This window comes from Botryllus schlosseri, chromosome 14, assembly GCF_051294905.1.
Source record: "Botryllus schlosseri isolate E-star chromosome 14, Bs_hap1, whole genome shotgun sequence".
NCBI lineage: Eukaryota > Metazoa > Chordata > Ascidiacea > Stolidobranchia > Styelidae > Botryllus > Botryllus schlosseri.
In genome coordinates, this window is record NC_137249.1 from 5,899,935 (window position 1) to 5,925,608 (window position 25,674).

At 40.5% G+C, this 25,674-nt stretch overlaps 2 protein-coding genes across 2 annotated transcripts in view; one reads left to right on the forward strand and one right to left on the reverse strand.

Annotated features, from left to right (window-relative positions):
* Window positions 1–321: 321 nt before the first annotated feature.
* On the reverse strand, window positions 322–14,629 carry LOC145455159 (beta-1,4-galactosyltransferase 4-like). Its single transcript, XM_080333122.1, has 5 exons — window positions 12,792–14,629; window positions 12,070–12,231; window positions 11,374–11,511; window positions 9,465–9,615; window positions 322–2,422 (listed from the first exon to the last, which is right to left on the reverse strand). The coding sequence occupies exons 1-5, from the start codon at window positions 13,381–13,383 to the stop codon at window positions 2,278–2,280; spliced, it is 1,188 nt and encodes a 395-aa protein (XP_080189248.1). The 5' UTR covers window positions 13,384–14,629; the 3' UTR covers window positions 322–2,277.
* A 9,927-nt stretch (window positions 14,630–24,556) lies between these two features.
* The window catches only part of LOC145456379 (NTPase KAP family P-loop domain-containing protein 1-like), a 33,581-nt gene continuing 32,463 nt past the window's right edge, over window positions 24,557–25,674 (forward strand). Inside the window, exons 1-2 of the mRNA XM_080334455.1 lie at window positions 24,557–25,034; window positions 25,103–25,199. The gene's annotated coding sequence lies outside the window, so the exon portion shown is untranslated. The remainder of the gene's footprint in view (window positions 25,035–25,102; window positions 25,200–25,674) is intronic.

A 25,674-nucleotide genomic window follows, 5' to 3' on the forward strand; every position in this document is an offset into this window, starting at 1 on the left:
TGGGAATTCTGGAGCCGACCTCGGTCGGACTCGAACGCGCAACCCATTTGTGCTGCAGCTGTGGATTATACCACTGACCACGCTCTCGCCACACACATATTTTTGCGTTTAAAAGCTGCTGTGAAAATACGGAACATGTGTCTTTATAAGAAGCTACAATTGGCCATCCTGCAGATTAGATCACCAGTTTTCTACGGCTAGTATGCAAATCACTACGACATTCGTTGTCTAGCAGACGGATAGTCGGCCACCTTTGCCGCCATAGCAGATCTCAGTTCTAATGAAATAATAAATATATTCGGTTTAATATATAACATAACATAACATAACATGGTTGGGTTATATTTTTATCTGAACAAGTCACACACAATGTACAATGCGATAAGACACAATGCGATGTCATGAACAGATAGGAGGATGTAGAACGACACGCATCAGTAGCGATCCTTTACTCTAACATCCACCTCGGCCTAGAGTGCCCGATGTCACAGTTCTTTTTCGATGTTGATCTCTTTGAAGCCGCGGCCCTTTCTTCTAGTTCTTTTCCATTCTTTGTGAGTGCTTTCTTTCGTCGGGTCTAATCGACCCTAATATCCCTCGGAGGCTTCTTGTTTCATGGACCCTACAATCTATTAGCAGGGGTGGTCAAACTGCGGCTCTTTCAGTCTTTGATTGCGACTCTCTAATGATTGCGCATGCGTTCCTTCATTTTGCTGGAGAGGTTTAACCCGACTATAAATTGATGCATTCTATCGCGAATTATCAATATGCGTATTGTTTCTTTGGTTTACGAAAGACTTGTAAAGGCTAGAAATAACTGCAGAGTCTGACCAGTGACCATACATCGAGCGATAATTGCAAGAAAAGAAAGTACGGAAAGGAAAATAGAACAGTAACTTGAAACGTCATTACGACATCAAATACCTAAACTTTGCGACGAGTTACCCAACGATGGCCGATTTACGTAGTAGTAAACTTCTTTATATGGGCTATCTTTGATTGTGACGTAATGAATTCGTATTTTTGTATTCTGCCTCTTGTAAAGCAACGATTTTTGATACGCGGCTCGCACATGAAGCAGGTCTGCCCACGTCTGGCTATCACAACGAGTTATCGCTTTACACCTTACATTTTTCTAACGTCGAGGAACTCGTTTTTTGTGGTATATTTTCAATCCATCATTCCTGACAAAGTAGCAAGATTTGCATAATACGGATTCAACTCGAAATCAAAATGCATAAATAATGGTAGTCGGTCATGTCGACGTCCACTTCAAGATCCATAAAAATATCGCGTCAATGCAATAGTATCATAAAATTTCAAAGTGTTTATCTAGTCTATATATATATTGACCGCATTTTTATAGCTACGGATAAGCACTCGAAATACTGTGAAAGTGAACAAGAACATTCATAGATGTATGGAAGACGACACCTAGGCTTGCAATTAAAAAACTACTGTTCGGATTTTGTAACAAACGGTGTTTTAAACGAAAGACTTGAATAAAAAAAAAAAATTTATTTTTCGAATGTTGTATAATTATGATGAGCACGTATAGTAACCTCCATTACGCCAAATGTAATTCAAAAAGTTACTCCTCACAAGCTCCAATAATATCAACATGATAAGTGACCAGTTTAACGTGAACTCTGTAAGGGGCGATGGTAACATGTACTGATATGTATTGTATGTGTTTCGTCAGAATTTCGCAATTGCAGAGGCGATTGGCACTGTCCTGTTATACCAACTATACTCTGTAATTACGTTTAATTCGCGTAGTTGGTTATTTTCTAATATAAACATTATGTATAATTATAAAAAAATATACGGCGGTAACCCTGCGCAATTCGAAAATCTTTTCGCTTCTTTGAACTATGATGTATGCTGCCGAAAGACTTCAATTCAAGATATAAACGTTGTGGCCCTGGCGCATATGCAAACTCAATGAAGCCCAAGTTCATTCGCAATTAGCCTCCACTTTTAAAGTGTAGATTTCAATCACAAGCTATAGTCCGCCATCTCAGCTAGTCAGACCATAAGGCTTTGCGGAATCGAAGACGACGTGGGTAACTTCGTACCGCTGACCTCGCGGCAACTACGCGTCCTGCACAATCAAATAAGACTTAATCCGAAATGCGCGTACCAGCAAGGCTCCGTCATCACTCATCGAAAAGAATTCAGGAACCCTCAGCCAACTCGACGCATCGACAGTGGAGAACACGACCCTTGAATGCGATCCGATTCGGGTGCAGGATGCAGTCAACTCTATAGGCCACTTCATTCCCATGGCATTTTCACCTTTTCGCACTTCGTACTGTTGAAGTCCGATGATAGGAAGTCGTGCATTTTCTTGTGCTGCTTTCCAACTCCGACGGTGATATTGACATACAGCGGATACCTTTGAAATCCTAACTTCTTGTACCTGTTGAAACAAGTTGCTCGTATTTTTCGACTAAAGTGATATCATGTGATACAAACAATTCGCATCACGAAAGTAGTATGAATAAATGCAGGCTTAACTGTCCGGATATGGCAACGAGATGAATAGTATCCAATTCTCATTACAAACAATCATACAAAAAGTTTCACAGTCAAATCTACATTACATAGGTCAGTAGGTGAAACCCATTAGGTCATCCTGAAGTCGCGTCATTCTACAAATAGAACATTGCCCACCTCCCCCTACCACCATGAATAAAAAATGGGCCGATATTGTCGTTGCATCTGTATATTGGTAGTATTCATGGTGCTTCGACCACCCATTGCTAATTTTCCACCGAGCCGATATTGTTCATCATCACCACCACGATAGGACAGGTCGTGGTCCGGTAATCTTGAGGATGGACTAGTATTTATTTAGTATTGCTTGTATTATGTTATTCATGATTGCTGAGAATGCTGAGCTACCGATCGGATTTTTTAAGCCACCGATAACTCGGATCGAATGGCAAGGAGGAGCCTGGAGTGGAATTCAGTCGGACTCGAACTCGCAACCCATCGATGTTGCAGTTGCCTAAGGTACCATGGATATATGCGATGTGACGTTTATTGCAAGGTTACTAAAATCGTATTAGTAGTTTTATGGACACCGGAACGTGTCCAATTTTGGTGCATATGGGACCAGCAGGCGTTGTGATATCGAATTCTTCACATATATTATATCGATTTACCTGCTGGCAACGGACCCCTATAGCTTCGTCTTGTTGCGATAATATCTATAGTCATTAGATCGCCTAATTCACATGTTGTTGGGTCAATGAAATTTGTAATATAAAAACTGTTGAATTTTAAACATTTCGATCGTGCTTTCGCTATCAAACCAGCCCAGATCACTAACGTCTAACTCATAGACGAAACAGGCATTATGAGTCACACGTGATTCAGATGCAACAAACAACGCAGTCATCGAATTATGGCTTATCAGTTCTCCCTTTCTTTCCCTTCCCACGCTATGAACGTTGAACCGGAAATTCTGACAGATTAACGAATGATGTGCTTATAAGTCAGTCCACACAATATCTTATAGGCCTATAGGGCGTTTCTTTTTGACCTAAATATTGAAAATTCTGACATTAACCAGTTTTTGACAAAATTGCAACGTATATGAAGAACTCAAGTAGTTAAAGTACGCATTATCCCACGGAAGGTGAAATTTATTGTAGTACCGGTACAACGAGATATACTTTTGTACATATTCTGACAGTAGGAAGTGACTTGGCGAGAATGGATGAAGAACATTCAACGCCATCGTTATTAGGTGACGGCGCTGAAGTTCAGCGTATACTGCACAGTGTCGCTTCATACTGACAATGTGGCCTATACATCGCAGTTTTTAATCTTTCGGTTCTGGAAATAAGAACCAATGTCCACGTGGACACTTTTCTGATTCAGATTTGAGATGCAAGTGTGTGTAATGAGAGCTCTGCACCTGTTGATGAACTATACGGCAATGTTTGGTATTGCCGCGTCTATGTTCGGTTTACCAAATCACCATCGCCGCAAAATGATTAACAACCTTCTAAAATTTTGCATGTTTTGAGGTGTTTCGATCATCGCATGATACCAACTTAAGAATTTCGCTAAATGGTCGTGATTCACAATAATTAGACGAGGGGTCACTTACAATCATAGTGCAAAGAAGTTCACAGACAGAGCGACTTCTACGACACCATGACAATTCACTTGCAGTTTGTGAAGAATTTTGAATATATGTTTTGACCTGGCGCCATGATTTTGACAATTTTTTTTGATAAGATGAATTCGGCGATGAAATGGAGTCTCCTTCAACTGCTGTCGCTAATTGCACTCTGAATGTTGGCAATATAAGGTGTGTTAAGCATAATCTAGGTAGAAATAGAACTAAATGTTGGAATTTACTAATTTGGCATCACTACATGCAGTCGTTCATACATCAGTATAGAACGGACAAATAGCCCAGATTTTCAGTCTTGCAGCTATGGAACGTAGAAAGACGCTACTCTCCCCCTGCTCCGCTTTTGTTGTCCGGTCCTGTCCTGTAGTGGCCTCGCAACCAATTATTGCATGACTCGGACATCCAGCAAGAACGTCATCGCAATGATTGGGCATATGGAGTCGATCGATTCTGATATCAGCATCAAATGCACTCAACAACGCCGTGAAGTATCCTCTCAGAATCTCGGTTCATCGTAACTATTGGCTTAATAGACCACAACTTCGTAATATGTCTGCGGTTCGAGCATTGGCGAGGCATTTTGCAATCAGCCAGTCATTAGAACCTGGGCTTTCCTCCCAGATAATATTTCATGTAAATTTGAAGAAATTCAGTGTCAGGTTATTTTTCTCCATTGGATGAATGAGTGATTTGTGCTTTCTAATCTAGTTATATATGAACGTGCCTGAATTAAGTGTGATCTCGACAAGCCTAACAGAGCGCCTATAAATTAACGAAGGTATCGGTAAAACAATGTATTTTCAATACTTTTGCGACAGTTCATCTTATTACAACTATAAATATGACCTTTGCGTTAATAAACCTTGAAACAGATCAATACGATTACAAAATATGGAGAATCACTTTCTATATGTTTAATCAATTATTTCGTTATCGTGTGCCAACTCAAGAAGGCTCTGCCATAGCGCTAGGTCAGTGGTTCTTAACCTTTAATACCCTGTGGAACCCTTACACTTACACTAATCCAGGGGTTCTCAAAGGGTGGGCCACAGGAGCATTTGAGGTGGGCCACAAAGCTATTTAGAAACCGCAACGAATCGTAATGGATTTAGGATTTAGAGGAGCGCATTAATCTTTGGAATCGGATTAACATGTCCGCCCTGGAAATCATTGTACACATTGTAAGAGTCACATGAATTGATTGTATCATGGGATTGAATATTCTGACATCGTAACTTCTGTTGGTTTGGTACAAGACATACAATGTGGATTTTACAGCATGCATATTAAATAAATATTTCTCTTCACTTCTCTGTAGTACCTCATTCACCATTGAATTGTTTGAAGCTGACCCAGAATGATTATATTATTCCCCACATTAGTGGAACTAAAATCCTAATCACACAGCGGGTGCGTGGATTTGATCATTGTGTTTCGCGATGCAAATGGAGCAGCGAACGATCATAATATACAGAGTTTTAGCCTATGGTCCACCAGGGCCTTGACTGCTGCACCCAAACCCCCAATTGCGGGAGCTCGAAAGGGCTCAATATTATTTCGTTGGTCGTTTGTTGGAGGATATTTATTAGACAATAAAATTTTCGTCGCGCCTCGCGCGATTTCATGGGCCGAAAGGTCTCCATTTAAATATCACCAGTAAATTAAGAGAAAAATGCGCATATTTTAGAGAAATAGGCATATCGGTGCCATCGATTACCACGCATTTAACAGGATTATGATTCCAAGATGAGAGGTGGGCCACAGCACATTTTCAAACCGGATATTGGGCCACGGCCAAGAAAGGGCTGAGAACCCCTGCACTAATCTGTAAGTTTCGGGGAATCCCCAAATTTTCGTGGACATCAAATGTACCGCGCTACACACCTAACGACACCTAGCACTTCACGATATATTACGGGTGCACAAAATGAACAGTGTGTTGAAAGAACAAAACCAGCAAAATATTATTTTCACGCAAAATGAAAAAATCAGTGCAAATGAGAGTCCATTTCAGAAATGTCATGATTCGCCTCAGAACGCACAATCGTTACCATCGTATTTAGTTCGGTCGAAACGCAACAACTTGTGATACCAATTGCTTATTACTAGGACGATTTTTTTGCCTTAAAAAACGAAAGATTTTGACCTGTAAAAATCAAAATTTTGACTTCACGTATGTAAATTAGGTGTTTTCCCACAAAATCTTAGAATTGTGCCACTTATCTTCATTTCTGGTCGGAACGGTCTGTCATCACGAAGTCATTAAGCCTGAGCTAACTTTTTTGACTTAAAAAGAGACAAACTTTTACATGAAAAAACTTTATTGTAACTAAATCTGGTCCTATGAAGAATTCCAGTAGTTACATCAAGCATTATGGGAGACCTAATTAAAATTTTTTGTAGCACAACGAAAGATACTTTCCTACATTCTCGGGTAGAAAGTGTCTGTTCTTACTAAACAGCTTGCCAAGAATGGAGAACGTTCAACAGTAGCAGTTGTTGGCAGGCAACACTCAAGTTATGTGTGTACAGTGTACACTGTACAGTACACGGCTGGTGACACACCGAGTTGCTTCATTCTGACACTTTCGTCTACATCACAATTTTTCATCATGCGCTTCTTGATATAAGAAGAACCAATGCCCACGCAGTCTTGCTTCAATGAGGATATTGCGTTACGTTGAGCATAACACCATGCCAACCTATTTGTAACATTTGGCCGTTTATGATTCACAATGAGCTGGCAATGGGGCGTCTACAACGGTAGGCCGATAAATTGGGCTACTAGCTGTAAAACAGCGGTCGGGAACCGTTTTCGTCCGAAGAGCCATATCGACCCAATTTTTTCCACTCAAACTCTCAAAGAGCCATACATGTCAATGAACTGTTACGTCACAATTGAAAATAGTCTCTATTGTAGCACTTATACAGACTCACTACATGAGATTCGTCGTGTGCGCCTCATTTTCTCGGTAGAAACTCGTACTAATCATGCTGGTAACCTTATTCGAGCATGCGAAACTTGAGTTACGAGAACGTAGCTTCGTCGTGATGCTCCTTTTAAATGCGAGAACCAATGATCACACGCGTAAGTGGGGCCAAACATGATCACCACAGCAGTATAATCCCCAATGTTCGGTGTGATACATCAGTGACGTGGGGTCAGGGGAGGCAAGTGAGGCAGTTCGTCACCTGTCGCCAGGATGAGTGAACGAAAATTTTGAAACCATCAATTACAGTTAGTATTTCTATCCATTATTGTTCATGAATGACTGAAGTTTCAGCATTTTCCTCCCAAATTTAGGCGATTTGCATATTTATTATTCGACAATGAAGCCCAAAACGAGAGGTAGGCACAGACGGGCCAAGTAGTCGGCGGAAACATAAAACGTTGCGCTACACGCCTATATTTTATCACCGGTACTACAAAGCGACTTGCCAATCAAGCACGTGGATAGCTATGGCGTTATTTGTATTTCGAGTTTCCAGGGCGGTTCATTTCGAGCCGTAGATCAGGAAGACAGTGCGTAGGCCTATATTCTATAACTGCGCTGTGATTGCCATATCTGCTGTTCTCAATGATCAATCAACGTATCGTGCAATCCAAGATTTAGAGTCGAGTAGGCCTACATCTAATTCGCGAGTGATATCGGCCCCCGGCGCGACAGTAACTTTAATATGGAGATTTTGAAAAGAGGGCCCGAGCACCTAACCCTGAATACGGCATCTTCTTTATCTCCCGTGTTCATACGGTCACGAGAATAATTATTCTGGTCGTGATAAAAATTTACCAACAAGATGCTGCAATATTGATCAATTCAGTAAAAAATTAAATATTTGGCAAAGAGCCATATCTTACACCCAAAAGAGCCATATATGGCTCGCGAGCCATAGGTTCCCGACCGCTGCTGTAAAATATCTGTGCCGAGTACACACACAGTGCAAACATCTACGCTACAAACGAAATGCGGGTTGCAAAAAAAATTTTGACTTTGTAAACAATTTTGACATCTTTTGACCTAACGCTACAATTTTGACAAAATTTTGACTTTTTTTGACATCTAAAAAAAATCGCCCTACTTATTATTGCAAATGATCTAATAAATATTGCAGAAATAATCGGCATTTGAGAAGGACGGTGCCGGGATTTTGAACCCCAACCTTCCCTGCGCATGACACCGCACGCACACGACGGACCACAACAGCCGTCACAATTCGACTACTAATCACCGCTATTTTGCCTGCAACCAATAATGGCAGAAACGGGCGTGTCATCACGAACCATAGTTACGAGTTGAGTGTATTTCTCGTTCTCCCGCGGAACCACTGAGACTGGCTCAGAGAACCCCGATTAAGAACCATTGAGCATGGTGAATCCGAAGCTTACTGCCTTAACCCACAGTGCCAATGAATCACGTTTTGTGCCAGCGCTGAGTTGGTGGCATCTTGTACTTGTTTCGGCCAAAGATCTCAAACATGACAACGCATACACAATATATTTATTTTACTGTTGGACGTTTGGGTGGTACTGCGAAACTACTAGTTCTGCTTAAAAATGAGAACTCATGTACCAATAAAGTAGGATGAAGTGGCAAATATTTGCGGAATTTTTGCGCCGCAAGACAACTAATCTTCCATAGCTACCTACGTGATATATGTTATGATTGCTTAGATTTAGTATATAAATTGTATGTCGATTTTACAATTGTAATGCAAATGCATGTGCTGAACCCGACTGACCATAAATATCAATAATTATAACCTAGTTATATATACTATCATAACAGTGGTATAGAAACTTTGCAATTTTTCGTGGCTGTACTGATAGGTACGATATGACAGCAAGTTTCTGCAGGAATACAAGGCTTGAATTAATCCGCGATGCAAATTCCAAACCGACCCAAATACTTGCTCGGTTCCATGAGTCGCCTTTCAAGTTCAAGTTCAAGTTTATTCATAAAATTTCACCACTTCAAAACATCACAAGACTGCAATACAATGAATGATAGGAAGATGCCGAAACGACTAGGAGTAGTCTTAAGGTCAGACACCGACCTGGGCCTAGGCGATGTATAGAGGAGGCATGCACACTGAATGAAAGTAAAAGGACTAATATAAAGTGGAAAGTGACGGAAGGCGAGATCGATATGTCAGGTCGTTTACCATCCGGTAAATGGTGAGGGCTGACTAGTATTCATTCACTCAGAAGAAATTGCTTGTATTTTGATTTGAATGTGGACATGCGGTGAGTGGCACATCTCGTACGTATCGAGGGCTTCTAAGGTGCATCAAATGTATAATCACGAATTACCTGAGATTGCTCAAACCGTCGTACGGCATCCGCCCGATCGAATGATAAACAAGAGGAATTCGCCCGGGATTCGCCCGATTGTATCCTTCGCGCTGATGCTTGATCATGCTGAAGCGGCAATTTTCACCATAGGGATTGTTGATGTCGTAGCCTGCGTAAGTATACACGCTATGATCTATGTTGGATTATTGGTATATAGTTTAGAGGGGCATGACGGCAGGGAGATTAGGTGTGGTTGGGATATATTTACGTCACATACCCTACATGTCCCCCGACAAAAGACTCGAGATTCTGTATGTTTGAGCAATATTCTTTGTACTCGTGTCTCGGATCCATTAGAACAAACATAAATAATCGTGATCTCGGGGCGTAGTATGTAGTCGTGTTTATAGTACTCATATGAATGATGGATACCATTTGTTTGCCGCTCCATCGATCATAATAGTGGATAAAAGGGCAATTGCGATCTACAATAGATTATGACTGGAAAAAACAACAAACTATGGCCTGCGAAATGAATTTCGTTTCCCTTTGCGCTAACGACTTCCAGATATCGACGTTTGTGAACAATGAACGCAAATATAGGAAGTTTGTCAATCATTGCGATAATGCCGGGGATACCGTTATGCGCGTCTCATCAAGTTCAAGGAGGTCTCCCAATATATGTAGAAAATCTGCCTTATCGTCGGCCTCTCCTCATCGCATAACAACTTGGTGAGTGCTCGTATTAATAAGGCTAAAGTAAGTTGAGCGACATTGCCTCACGATATCCACTTTCCACTAAACACCCAGTAGACTGAAATTCGACGCTTTGCGCACGATGCGCGCCGAGACGACAGAAGACAGGCTTGGAGTCGGCTGCGAAACGGTTTCCCAGCATTTGACCGTGAAAGACATTGAAAGCCGACAGTTGAACAATTAACACGCGACACTTGACCTGCTAGCCCCAAAACTAATCCTAACCCTTGCTGCCCCAACTCTAAAGCTAACTTTACTTCAATTGTGTAAGTGTCGCAGGCAAAGGTGTCACAAGTCACATGCTCATTGCTCATATGCCCAATGTCCACGGAAAGTACATACAGACTTAAGAATTACTGTTTGAGCGCACACAATCAGCATCATGTGAATTTTATTTCAACTCTCTGCCATCAAGCTCCTTTTATTCATTTAGTTTCTAATTATTTTCCATGATGCTGTGTCTTGTTCCTACATTTTGTTAGTTAATCTAAAGTTTTGGGTGTGTAAGGACTTCTGTAGAAAGATGCTCCTGGGCATGGTCGTTATATCGAGCCTCCCGTCTAAACCTTGCTTATCTGTATATATCATATTTCACCCTATTGCATTTGCGTTATGCATGTTATAGATTTACACGGTCGACAAATAAGATTCTCTCTCTCTCGCATCCCAAATCATTAGCTTGCTTTGCCTCTTCCGCAATTGTTTTTCGAATATAACGTTCAGCGATGTTTTGTTGTATTCACCAATCCTTGTTACCATTGCTCGCCAAGTGACTAAGAGGGAGATTAGGATGCATTCCAATTTCCATTAATTAACACAATCCAAATTAGCACTCATGTCTATGATTGTCAGGTAAATTGTTCAACGAATTGTTCAAGAAGCAAATACGGTAGAGCCGCGATCACCCGCAATCCCGCATGCACTGGTTCGAGGGATATTCGTTACTTGATATTGTATTACTCGAACTCTGTGAAGTGTTGATGATCATTGGTCACTCAATGGCCAGTGATATTAAGAGGTATAGTGTGTATACGTGATGGGATATGGATCACAAACAATGTTATGCGATAAATAGTATTTTACTCTGTGTAATCGGAAAGCGTTCATGCATTGCATACATCATTAATATGCATATACGGGAGTCAATCTATTTCACTGTAATAATACTGACCTTTGCTCCATATCCTCCAATATAGATCGTCGTCCTCTCCTCCCCATCCCCAATATAAATTTGACATACCGTTCACCTCAATGAATACTTTCTGCGAGAACATCACGGCGCCCCCAAATAATTTTGTTCGTTCTGGCGCTAAAATTAACAAAACCGGCAATTTAGGTCATGCAGAGCACCAGCGATGTGCGTCGGACTGCCCATCAATAAGATTTCGATTGGCGGTACGGACATTTTAATGTAGCCGCCATGTAAACAATGTCGGATTTCGACAAAACCATGAATGTTTCTGACGATTGACAGAAAGGTGTGAGGGCCAGATAGCAATGTAATCAATATATTACGTCTGGCACAAACGGACGTGATTACAGCGAAATCACCCAGTGTCTATTGCGATTAACACTACAAGGAAAATTAATCAGAAATTAGGATTATCCACAATTACTTTGATTTCGCTATCTTAATTTCGGAAGCAACACGCTTTGAAAGACAACATAGTGATTTCGTAGTGACGGAAACATACGCGGTTGACTTATTTGTTTGATATACCACACAATTCATCCGCGATATCATTTCATTGCAGTGTAAGATTTGCGCCCACCTCGATTTATAATTTCTCTATACGCCTTCATGCTTATAAGCGTGGGCTGCTGACAGTATAGAGAGCATGTGAGTACGAACAGGAAGGCCACTTACCGGATTCACTTCTACAGGGATATTTATACTCGAGTGGTTTGTAATCGAACTTGTCTAAATAATATGAGAGTTGTCTTGGCTCTTCGGAACACCAGTACAAGCAGTGATCATTTTCCACCAGTACATCGACGTCATGAAACACAAAGCAGTCATATTGCCGGTCTGTATTGAAACATATACACAACACTGTCAGGCGAGCCATCAGAAAATTCGTCTATCGCTTAGTGGCTTTCAACCTGGCGGTCGCTGAGTCGCGGCCCCCGCGGGAATCGTTTGGTTATTTTTTCTGGGGGTCGCGAAGGTGATAACCGTGCTAGCTATGATAATATTTAGGTAATATTAATCTATAACTGCGAGTTTGGTGGAATTTAATACTATAAATACTACAATACACATTAAATGCAATACTATATATACTACATGACATCACGCGCTCCAGTCATAATAGCTTACGAGAGTTGTTCGACACGAGTATGTGCCGCAAAACAATAGCATTGAAGTTGCTTCACTATATCTTATAACTCATGTTACATATTCACAGTAGAATCTTCAATACAATAACATATATCCAAAGGAATAATCCATTATTTAGGAACAGATATGTGAGTAAGGTATGTCAAAGGTAACTAAATGCAAACTATCTTGGGGAAAATGCGGACCCATCACTCTGATATGTCTGGGGCAGATGTTGTTAGGAATCATAAAATGTTTCCGTTACTCACCTTTATTCACTTCTACAAAACCAGCGTTGATTAGTTTCGCTTTATTGAACGTTCCGTTTCCAGCAAAGCTTATTGTATAAATTGTGTAATCCAGCTGTTGCCTTTTCAAGACAGGATGTAGATGGTTCAGCAGAACTTGCAAATGTTCTGCCCTGTCTCTGTACGGTATGACTATGGCTACCTTATATCGCGCTAAGCAGTGAATGGGTTTGTACGATCCTAATTTTACATCAGGATGATACCCAGCGATATTGTCTAGCGAGGGAGGTATGGAATCGTTTCCGGGAAGGTCAAGTTTCCCCTTCAGTCCCGGCGGGAACAGGGGACAGGATTGTGGCGAAGTCCGCCTCGTCCAATTTCGCTCAACGATCTTCACGTGATCCACCAAAGGAATCGAGGCATCCGAAGCCTCGTTGAAATCATCCAGGAGGTAATTTCCTTCGACATACTTATTCTGGGTGATTTCATTCTTTAACGACCGTTCCTGCTCTATCCGTGTGAAGAGCATCGACATGAAAACAACGTTCATCACTATCACGGCCAATATGCTGCCTTCACGACGCATCGTGACCAGCCGGTGAAACCGCAGCATGGCCAGTCCGCTGTTGTCAACGCACTTTAAAGTGCCAATCAATTCGCTATGGCCATTCCATTACAGTAGATCTGCAAGCACCAACGCGTCAAAAAAAACAACGTTGAGCTATAGCGTATAAGCATCACATAGAAATTATTTTGAAATGACATGTGCCGAAAACTTAATTTGTTTAACGACTCTTCTGTATCGATCGTCGAAAAGGAATGCGAGTGCGATAAAATGCATATCGTACGCTGTAATTGACGCCTATGACAACCAACCGGGGCCTACGATACTTAGTAGTTAGTAGTAAGTATCGTAGGCCCCGAACCAACCTTGACCAAAACGAGTACGGGGCCTACGATATCCAAGGCCTTGTCTTGTCTGGCTGGTACATCACACTTTTACAAGAGCTAAAACATGCCGACTCTCACAAAACAGAAATTCACTATTACTCTTTACGTAACAATCGGCGATTGTCTTGATTGAACGATTAGTGTCGACGTGACAATCGGTAACTGTTTTGATTTCGCTTCTCATACCAGACTCCTCCAGTGTTGGCTCCCATTTGGGAGTCAAATTTCGTAATTTTGGCTCATTTTAATGTGATTGGCATTGGATTTTTGAGTTTGGCACGTTAGCACTATTTTGGCACTTTCCACCTTCTTCAACTATCATAATGAAAATTTGTTAACACCACAGTAGGCCAGTATCAAGTGGTGTTTACTCGTGCACGCAAGGAAGTATTTGATCTTAGAATTGAAGAAATATGGAATTATAGGTGTCTTACGTCCTATGAATAGTTATCTTGCATTACTATACATCGAAATATTTGGTCGCAGGTCATTTTATCTGCTGTCCACGGCCAAACCCGGTTTGTAATACCTACTATCTTTCACAAGTTCGGCTACCTGACATGTTCTCCCTTTCTTGGACACAGTGGTGGCTTTTGGGGTGGGCGGTCACCCAGCCCCCCTGGTCGAAGGACCCCCTCTTTGGTTCAAGCGCTATTTTCAAGGGTTTTAGCGAATAGACATGAAAATCCGTGTGCCAGGCAAAAAGATGATTTCGTACAAATGAGTCAATCATCAAATTTCTGCATTTGTTAGAAAAGCTCCATATCCATATCCTTGATCGGTGGATAATCCAAGAATTATCATCGAAAAACTGGAATAACTCCGCTTCTACGGCTTGGAATTGAGTCAAATTTGTTTTGCATAGTTTTTGAAGACAGCGCAACAATTTCATGGGGTTGGCAGAAAAATTTGATTTTTTTTTTGCATTTTTGGGCAAATTCAAAATTTTCAAACTGTACGAAAACCGCGAATATTGGTTGGAATGAATTCAAATTTGGTGTGCGCCGTTTTTTAAGGCAACCTAACGATTTAATCACGTAACCAGCAAGATACAGGAAAAAAGGTTATTTTTGAACAGCCCTAACCGACAATCATCAAGTATCTACATGCGGTAGAGGTAGGCTACTTAGTTTTGGTGTAGTCTATCCTTGCAACCATGCAATAATATATATATATGACCTAATGCAGCACCTGGCACCAGCCTTGACGTGGTGTGCTGGCTTATTACTAATGTCAGCCGATGGCTTTCCAGATTAGCGTGGTCTATTTAGCCTGCAGCATTTGTATCACTATACTATTTAGGCCTGCTCCAAAGCCGTGTTATAGTGTCATATAGGCTACACATCACGTAATTCCGTTCCATATGGCGCACTAATATTAAGTAGGTAATAGATGCAAAAGGGCGTCTGGGGCGAAGTGCCCAGAAGCTGCGATTACATACTTATAGGCAATGTTCCCTCTAATTTTTGACGAGTTTGCGCACACTCACCAACTTACTGCGCAGACCCTTGGACAACAGTGCGTAACGACTAAAAAAAGCTCATCACTTCGGATTTTTTTTGCGTAAGTTGGATTTTCTGTTTCTGATTTGTCCTCCTTTTTCGGGTTTTTGAAAATGTCCTTCGAGGACGCCTAACTATCCTTCTTTTTGAGATTTTGTCCTCTTTTTTTTAGAATTTTGGGTTAAACACAGGGCAAAATTCGACCGAGATACCATAAAATAGCACTGAACTTACGCTCAGGCGGGACTGGCGGGTATTTCGGGAGCTGAGCGAAAGTTGACCATTTTTTAGTCAACCGACTACGAAGTGGGAAAAATTGACTAATTTATTAGGATTTTCCACCGGTGTCCTAAGTTTGAAAATTAGTGTCCCCCTTTCCCGATTCCAAAATATGGCAACCCTACAATGCCTACATATATATAACTCGAGCTGATCCAGTGGAAAAGTTTGCTTAGTTGGTCTTCGAGCCGCTTTTATTGTACAATAGGATTGTTCAAAAATAACTTTTTTTTCCTGATTCCAGCCATTGACTGATTAAATTGTCAGGTTACCCTAAAACATGCTGCACACCAAATAAGGTTCAATTCTAACAAGTATTGGCCGCCGCAGAGCCAATTAAAATTTTAATTTATTAGGGAAAATTAAATTCAAATTCAAATTTTTCTGTCAACCCCATGAAATTGTTGAGTTGTTTTCAAAGACGATGCAAAACAAATTTGACTCCATTCCAACTAGTAAAAACGGAGTTATATTGGAGTTTTTCGTTGATAATTCTCGGATTATCATTGATTGGTGGATATCTTTGATTATAATTTCCGAAGTCATGATCATCCCACAACATTGTCACCAAGTGCAATGAAATCAGTATTGTCGAAAAAATACCAAAGTATCTTAAATGTGATGGAGGCATTACATTCTTTGTGGTGGCATAAAAGACATCTTGTTATGATGCCATAGTATGGAATACTCGATTACTCGACTCGAATCGAACCATAATACGTGATTCAGAATCGAATCACTCAGGTACTCGATTTTGCCCAGCCCTAGTTATAATTCGGCAGTCCGGTAACGTGTATGTAGGGATGGTGTGAACGTGAGGTTCACGTTCGCGTTCTGTGTCTGAACCTCAGAAATTTAGAGGTTCACATTCACAAATGAACCTTGGGGGGTTCTGCACTGTGAACCTTTTTTCATAGATAACAATCTCCACTTTATTCTAACATCTTTGGTTGAAATTTATTGCATTTCAACTGCGGGCCACTCTATGCATGGCGTTGGCAGCATAAAAAAATCAACACTAAACGAGCATGCATGCACCTTGACTATCTAAAAATTTTACTTGGTTTGTTACGAAAGTTTGCTCGAAATATCCAGCTTTTCGTTTGTGAATTTAGTGATTCTCTGCTGTGACCTTGACTCGCAATGACACATAACATCAAGAGCGAAATACGGTACATGTAGTCAGCAAATGATCCTTATTCGGCCAATCAATGGAGTTGAAATCGTTATCTGATGTACAAAATCTAGCAGGTGTCCGGGGTTAGCCTTGACTTCGTATGTTTATTGTATCATAAAAACAAAATCCGTGTGATTGAGGTGTTGGCTACTGCTGTATAACTTGTTAATGTGGTAACATCGGTAGCGAGTATAGAAACCCGATTTGCACTTTGCTCAATATCAACGTCGCAATATTCAGACTCCGCACATATTGTCCGGTCTGGCCTAGATCGTTAAGGCGTAAGCTTATATTCCCTTGCAAGTCCTCGTCGAAATTGCTGGCAAATCGACGGAAGATATTGATTTTATCGGATTATTATACCATTTGAATACCCCAGTTGATACATTTCTCGACGTTTAAAACGTCAATTTGTACAATTTGTGCATAGTGACATTACGTGGCGCGAGAGGTGGTCGCTGGTCAGTAACGAAGTACTTCTACTTTTTGAAGTACTCAAGTAGTTTTCAAGTAGATCTAATCTCTCGCTACTTCTACTTCTACTTTGTAATATTTTGTGATCCACTTACATACTTTTCGCTATTTTCAGTTTGTTAAGTAGAAGTAGTTTAATCATTCAATAAGAAAGATAACCTGAGGAATTTCGGGCCTGTTCTCACGGAGTATCAACATTCAATTTCCACAAACGTTGAGTAAACCCCAGAATTTTCGTCGCGCTTCGCGCACAGTCGACCAATATGTTTTCATAAACGTAAAGGTGAATATAATTTAGGTAGCGGGTAGCGTGGTTCCGTTCACACCGCATTGTCGCCCGTATAAAATATTTCATCACAGTAAATATGGCCCCTCATAACGTCTGAAACTACTATTTCGCAATCTAGCATTTAACTATCATATCGTAATCTAGCAGCCCACGGCGTGTCCTAATCCGGAAAAGTGGACTCTTATACACTTATTTTTAGCTATAGACCTGCTTTAGCAGACCACTGTTGAAACTTTTTGGAGAGAAGGCTTTTTAGAAGTAGTATTTATATTTCTCTTTCAATTACCAGTATCATACTTCGAGTTCTAACGAGTTTAAGTTCTTTTGTCTCGAGAACATGCATGCTGAAGTATAGAAGCAAGTGTAGCATTGCCTCTTTTTCCGAAAATAAAGCTACACTATATGGCATTTTTACGATCAGCCATATTTTTTGTTAACGTTTACTAATCGCGCAAAGTGTTAACACCATATCTGACACAACTTTTTCTGTATTGCTCTTCGACCAACACTACGGGCTTTATAATATGAGGGAGGGCCCCATACCATGATGTTTTCTAAATCGGGGTGTTCGAGCAAACGAAGGATTAGCATCGCATTTCCATATCAATCCTATCATTTTCATTCCAAGATGCGAACGAATGCTTACGCTGTCTAAAATTTATACCTCCTGGCAAGCATCAATATCAATCAAGCTCTGCACTACTTGAGTAGCTTTCTTGACTACTTTGACCACCTCTGACATGAGTCGACAATAGGCATCGTGTTCTGTATACATAAATGTAGGCTATCACTTCACTGAAATGTAGGGTTGGAATTAGCAATATGAGGTACTTACATGAGGTTCACGCTCGCTTTCACACAGAACCTTTCAAAAAGGTTCGCGTTCACACGAATCTGAGCCTTTCAGAGCAGGGGTGGGCAAATTAAGGCCCGCAACACCGTTTTGTGCGGCCCGCCAAACTAATTTTAAATATACTCCAACATGATAATGATAAGTTATATTCCTACCATAGTGTTTTTTATTTTAATTTTATTGATGGTGCGATCGCTCAACCTCGCAACCCATGTAATTTAAAAGCTTTCCATTGCTAAACATAACAGAAAGTGATTCGTCAATGATTTAATTCAGACCACAAGTGTGATTTTAGATTGGAAACACGACCGAGTTTAATATATTTTGTGCTGTACTTGGATATACTGATTCGCGAATGTGTTATATATAGATTCGTTCTTTTAATGCGTAGAAATATTTATATGTTGTAGAAGCGTATTTAAAGGTAATATGGTTATGATGCTGTCAGCATTTTGTGTCCTGGAGTTAAAACAAAAGTACAAGCAACAAATCTATCAACAGATCGCTGCTCTAAGACTCAAATTTACAACCAGTTCTAAGAATCGGGACAGGGATATCTAGAGTTCTAGATATCCTGAATCGGGACAACCGACTTTAACCCTAGACAATGAGGACGACCAGCATATAAATTCTTCTTCGATGTCTCCGAAGCGTGTACGTTTACATCATATCAATGTTTGGTTTGGTTTAAATATGCAAATACATATCTATTATTTCCATGTTATCTGTTACTATATAAAATGAAATAACGATATTGAATTTTGGCTCAGTATTCTAATTTTGCGTGGTGCGGCCCGCGAATAGATTCAAATGTTGAACGCGGCCCGCGAGCTAAAAAGTTTGCCCACTCCTGTTTCAGAGGTTCACACCATCCCTAGATAGTAGAGAAGAAATGGATACTACTTACAACGGAAGTCGTTATAGGCCGCGGACCTATAGTCCATTCAACCATCATGATGCAATTTTTGAGTAGATGCATTTCAATGAACTCCAGCATCAAACCAGACAAAGACTTCGCGGGGCCTGGCCTACCATACTGCATAATTCCTGAAGATATATTTTGGTCAACGTGGCAAATACTGAATTGGGAGCCTCTCTCACTAGTGCGCCATATGTATCTTATAAAGACGCCGATGACTACGCCTATACGTTATAAATTAATTTTGATAAATGTGGAAGGATATGGCGAATGTTTTGTATGGTGCGTGACCGAAGATGGAAATTCTGTATTTGAACATACATGTTAAATCGTAATCGATTAATTTCAGTATATACAGTATTCCAGAACCAGTAGTTCACCGAGTCTCGAGGGTTTGGTTTATTACCGTCTGTCGTAGAGTAATCAAATTCCGTTGATCAAGATGTTGTAAGGATTTACAGGGCTTCACGCAACCATAATACTTCATACGGTATACGTCTCGAAAAGGAATGCTAAGCAAAGAAGACCATAGATAGGTTAACAGGTAGAAGATATTGGTTGGATAACTTACAGATCATATGTATACGTGCATACGTATATAATTATATATGCATGTGTACATTGTAGAATTTCATGTTGTACATGTACACTGTACAGTAAAGGCAGACTACTTATCGAGCACGCAACCAATTAATAAAGTCATGCTAAGATCCCGTCAGAAAATTCATCAGCTGTCACCTTTATCAAGTGGTGACAAACACACAACAAAACTGCATAAATCAATCCTACTGCTATGTGCGAACTATCGACTGTTACCTTTTCTTTTGGGAGAGTTGTGCGACGTGTGTCCATTGGTTTGGGTAAATCGTAATTGGGAGTGAAGTGCCACATGTACTGCCCAGCCGATTATACATATATGTTCAGTCGAAAAATGACGGCAGCTAATGTTAAATAATTAAAATTACCAGTTGAAATTTGGTCGTGGTACAAAGGCAGATTACACTTATCCGATCCGTTTTCAAGAATGCCTTGGCTGTAAAATATAGAAAATATTGCAAGACGGGGCGTCGGCGGGATTGAAAGCAAAACTGAAAGAGCGTGCTTAAAAAGAACCATACCATTCAAAACGGCCATCCAGTTTCTTTACTACTCATAAAAACCTCTCTAAACGTACAACATACATGCTGGTATTCAAAGCAGCCATCCACTTTCTTTACTACACCTATATGCGTCGCAATAAACCTCTAGTCTAAACATACAACTCCATTCGGGACGCCTCATCGCGCGTAATATCCTATCCCGTATGGTTATGTTTCATAGGATATTTTAATATGACCAGCTGCACAATGCTCATGGACGAGGACTGTTTCCAGTACTTTTTAATTCAAATGTTATATATATATATGGTATAGTAGCAGCATTTCGACGGAACTATTAGTTGCCTGTTCCCATCCACTTTTCCTACTTCGCCGAGTCCTTGTCGGCTAGCGGTAATATCATGCAAGCCTTCGTGATGTTGGGAATGCGTAATCTTTTATTCGAGTTGCGTCACATCCGCCTGTGCATTCGAACGCGTATACGCCAGGTAATGAGTTTCGTATCTTGCGTTAGCTTTTTCTGAATTTAGGAATGGCAAGCACGATTACTGCCGTAGTCATGAGATTTGTAGGACTGTGTAATGTTAGATATATGCAGATTATGGAATCATCATTATCGCGTATAATTTTGATGCTCGGGCAGCCTCATATCTCGTAACATTCCCGTAAAAATTGTAGCTTCGGTAAATCACTTTTAATTAATATCTCCACGATGCATTTCCAAGCCTGACACGACAAAAATCATTAATCATCCGCACCCTATAGCCTGATAGTCTCACACAGTTCTCAATAAAACCTGGCATTACAAATGAATGACAAAAATCATTCTAAATCGCTTCCATGTATATGACATATCCATATGAAATCAATGATGCACATTGAATGGGTAGGGCCTACGCTTATGAAAAATACATTGTAAGATCGGCTGCTCACTGAAATATAAAATGATTTCTAAAGACTCTCAGAATTTACATTTCTCGAAAAAGCTACAATCTTCCTAGTATACTACCTACCTCACTCGCTTCTGTAATAATATGTCTGTACCATGGTTTTGCTTAGTTATTCCATACAATGCAATTCGGAAGCGATCATTTATCAGTTAAAGTCCTCTATATTACAAAGTTTCGCTGCAAATCATTCGCTAAAAAAATCTAAATTTTGAAATTCTTGAAACATCGCGCCCTTGACTCCTCCGCTGCGCGTGCTGTACCATATGCAGCTCAATTTTGAATTGTCGTTCGAGTCGGTCACATGTCTGGCCTATCTGGACTTTAGTACGTACAATGGCGATTCCTCTTCAGCCTAAACTTGGCCAGATTTCCAGATGTTTCAGACTGTTACGCAACGAATGATAACAAGCTAAATTTCAAGCGTGAACACAGCAGTAGTTGTTGTTGAGTGCTTCGAATATAGGTTGGCAGTGGTAGCTTATCCTTGATCATCGTGCAGTGGGCAACTAGATATCGACGTTTACAAGCCAGACATATGATGGCTGTTGAATGTTGATGTTGATATGTGCGGTATATACAACAAAAACAAGATGTAGATTGTGATTTTAGGCATCATCGTTGACGAACGCTCTGACGTACTACCCGGCGTTGGTATTCTTACTTTGGTTGATCTCTATTTTTGCGATCGTCGTCAACAGTTAAGTGAAGACATGTATCTGCCACACACAAAATAAACTATGTCAATTTATGTTGGCACTGCTCTATCGTTGACTCTGCTACCCAAAGATTGCCGTCACTTAACGTCTTTTGTCGCATTGAATTGTACGGTAATCATGGCCGATTTCATTGGAGACTGGTCGTTATTCCTTATGGTACCTGTGCCAGGTAATGTTTGCTTTAGTTGGGGATATGCCTACACAAATCTGCTATCACGCAAAACGTCAGTTGATCAGAAGTGGGCCCTGATCAAATATCCAGTGCATTCATTGAAACGTGAACAATGGTCGATAGGTCGTTCATGTGGTGTATTTCTATCGCTGAATACATGTAGATTGTAGATCTCCGAAACCAGTAATGTAATACTAGGCTCGCCATATATTGACCAAGCATATACGTAGATGATATTTATCCTATTTGACAGTACTATTTGCATACTATTTGCAATTCCGAAGATACACAGTTCTAAGTTTGCGGTTTAGCACAGCGGCGGAAAATTTATTGTACCCAGCGAATCATTGAAACACCAATGACCTATCATAAGCTTTCTTAAAGAATAGACTCTTTCGAAAAACGTATGCTTTTATAATAATTCTTTAAAACACTCAATACTGAGTCACTGCTCTGCTCTTTCGGTAACTTCTACTCCTTCTGCGGCTTCGCAAAAATAACATATAAGCCTATACGTGCTTCAATTAGCCTACGTACCACCAACGCATTCTGTATAAGCTCCGTATGAATCATTCGGTACGAATGAAATAATATAATAGGAAGTACACTTATACTACCTCATTTACGCAAAGTTTAGTATATTAGGAATTTCATCAGTTCGAAACACTGATTGCAATACAATGCAAATAGGAATGCGTAGTAGGGACTGCAATCACCCACCCACCATGGCCGCCAGATAATAATAAGAATATAACATCAAATAAAATCTCGACCTTAGATAGGTCTGAAGGTATATGATCGACTCAATAACCTGATTTGCAATAGAGGCTATTTGCAGGACTTAGGTCTCGTGATTGATTGCGCATAGCTGCGATCGGCTAGCTATTCAGCGCACGATCGTTCAATCTGTGCAGTGTAGGCTACGTTGTACAGCAGGGGTGTCAAACTCAAATTAGGTCGCGGGCCGGATTCAAACCTTCAAATCGCTCGCGGGCCGTACCTGTCAACCGATTCCAAAATCATGGCCTATCTTTTCACTTGAATACTTTATAGTCAAATATATATAGATAATAGTATATTACATAGTAGGCTGCCTCGGATCATAGAGGTTTTTATTCTAGCAAGTAGCAACACCTATATTTGCTTGGAATGCAATTTGCAAAAAATAAGATGATTGGCCGGTTGAATACCGATATGAACCGAAAAGTCAGTGGCGCAAACGACGATATAAGTTGGCATATTTCTATTCTCCCTTTGCTTTAGTCGTAATGTGGTGTTAGCTTTGTGTGTGAGGAGTTAGTACTACAAGAGATTTAACTGTATAGTCCAGGGATATTTTGAGTCAGAAGTGACACCATAGTGCGACCACAGATATTTTAATTATATATTTTTTGTGACTAATATATTCTCAAGTACACACCCAACAGTTCAGCGTTGGGGTTTTCGCTTCTGTGAATAATTACGTTTTGGTCCATTTCCCTATAAAACTCTGATGTCAGTGTGCACTTTTTGCCCTCTCTGAATTGGGTATCACTGTTAGGGGGTTGTTCCAAGCGGCAAATACGGTGTAACCACAACAACGCAGTCGGGTGGTAATAATGTGACCTTTGGACATGCCGGACATTTGCTGTCTTGAGGGATTATTTAATGAAAGTATTTCCTACATAAAATCTCAACATTTGTTGCAAGTGTGCTGGATGATATAAGCATGTTTCAATTTACTCAAAATTGCTTCGCGGGCCGGATGAAAGCATCTGGCGGGCCGGATGCGGCTCGCGGGTCGTATGTTTGACACCCCTGTTGTATACAGTATACAGTCGCCCGCAAGCACGCGTGAGATGATTTTCCAGAATTGGTTATTTCTTGGCACCATTTCAAGTAGCTAGACCGAATTTCGAAACTTGCTGCCGGTTGTTGAGTTGTTGATACTTAGAAAATATGGGTGGTTTGGGGGGAGGGGTTGAAGTCACCTAAAAGTTGGATGGAATATCCTATGCAGGCCCAAGACCACCGCTTTGGGGGCCTGACAAAGTGCTGTTCGGTCCTGTTTCCCATCCTTTATCACTAGACTTCAGTGTTCCCAGCACATCGTTAATGTTTTCATATGTCCCTTTGCGTGTCACAAAATATCCTACTGGATCGCTATGTATATATTTCCATTGTGAAGTAACAAAGCATCTGAAGGAGGGCGTGAAGTTGCGGTCAACTGAAAAATATTTTCGCGCTCCGAGCGATTTACCTATGCAATTCATAGTTATTGCTCTGTGCATCCTCCCAATCTCATATTTGAGAAATCACTCATCAACATTCATAACCTTCCATGCCATAAAATTATATCCGTTGGGATTTTCAGCATTCCGGTTGAATTTTGTGATATGAAGATAAGGGGGGGGGGCGCATTTTTCACTATCATAAATGGGGCATGTCTAAAAAAGTTTGAGAACCACTGCGCCAGTCGGCCTTTGTTCTGAGCTGTCAATAAACAGTCTCCACTCCTCTGGCTGATATTTTGTCATGGATAAGAAAACCTTCAATATCACGGCAATAAACCGAAGGTCTTTCAGACGAAAAATAAAAAGCTTTCATGGATTCCGATAAAATGACAGTAAACCAAGGCCGACGAAGAATTAGCACTATAAGAAGTTAAGTACACTCGTTCAAGTTAGCATGATAAGCAGTTTGATTCTTTGGATAAACAGACATCCTGTGTATTTAAATATTCAAAGCTATATTTTATCGACCACACATTTAGTTCATTTTCCAGAGCGCAGGATCTTTGACATTATATACGAACAATGTTATGTTTACCATTGACAAGGTTTACGTCTGGCTAAAAACAGGATGCTGACACAAAACGCAGTTAAGTCTGCAGAACAGATAAGACGGTAAATAAGTAATGAGGACCCCAAAGAAAAATTAATATGTCCGTCCACATCTCTATTGTCGAAAATAGAAAGAAGACCGAGGTTAAAAACAGATTGAGAACCGGCTGGATTGAAGTTCACCGAAATCTGTCATTCTGTGCTACAACAGACGAAGTTTCATCATAGGTGAGTTCAATAACAATATTCGATCGGTCTGGGTTATACGATCAGCGCAACATGACTAAGGTAAGTCAAAATTTCATCAATATATGAAATGAGGCAAAATTCTCAGCGAAAAATAAACTGAGGTGGCAGAGCAATTCTGAGCTCGGAATTGGATTCAGCAACCCAAACCCAGCCTATATCAATCATCATCGAAGTTTATGCTGCAAACAGTATTAAGTATTGTATACCAGTGTAATTTAATCTAATGAGGACTGAGAATTATATGCGACCCACTCCCGACTTTTCCACGAATGACACTGACGATCACGACTCTGCCTGCATCTATCCGATTTCATATTACGAATACGCTTGGTTTGTACTCCAGGTCCCGAGGTGAGCCGATTGGCTTATCTCCAAAGAGGTAAGCTATATTTCACTTCTTGTTTATTCTCAATGCCTCAAACGGACGTTATAATGCTTAATAAGCATCCTGCAT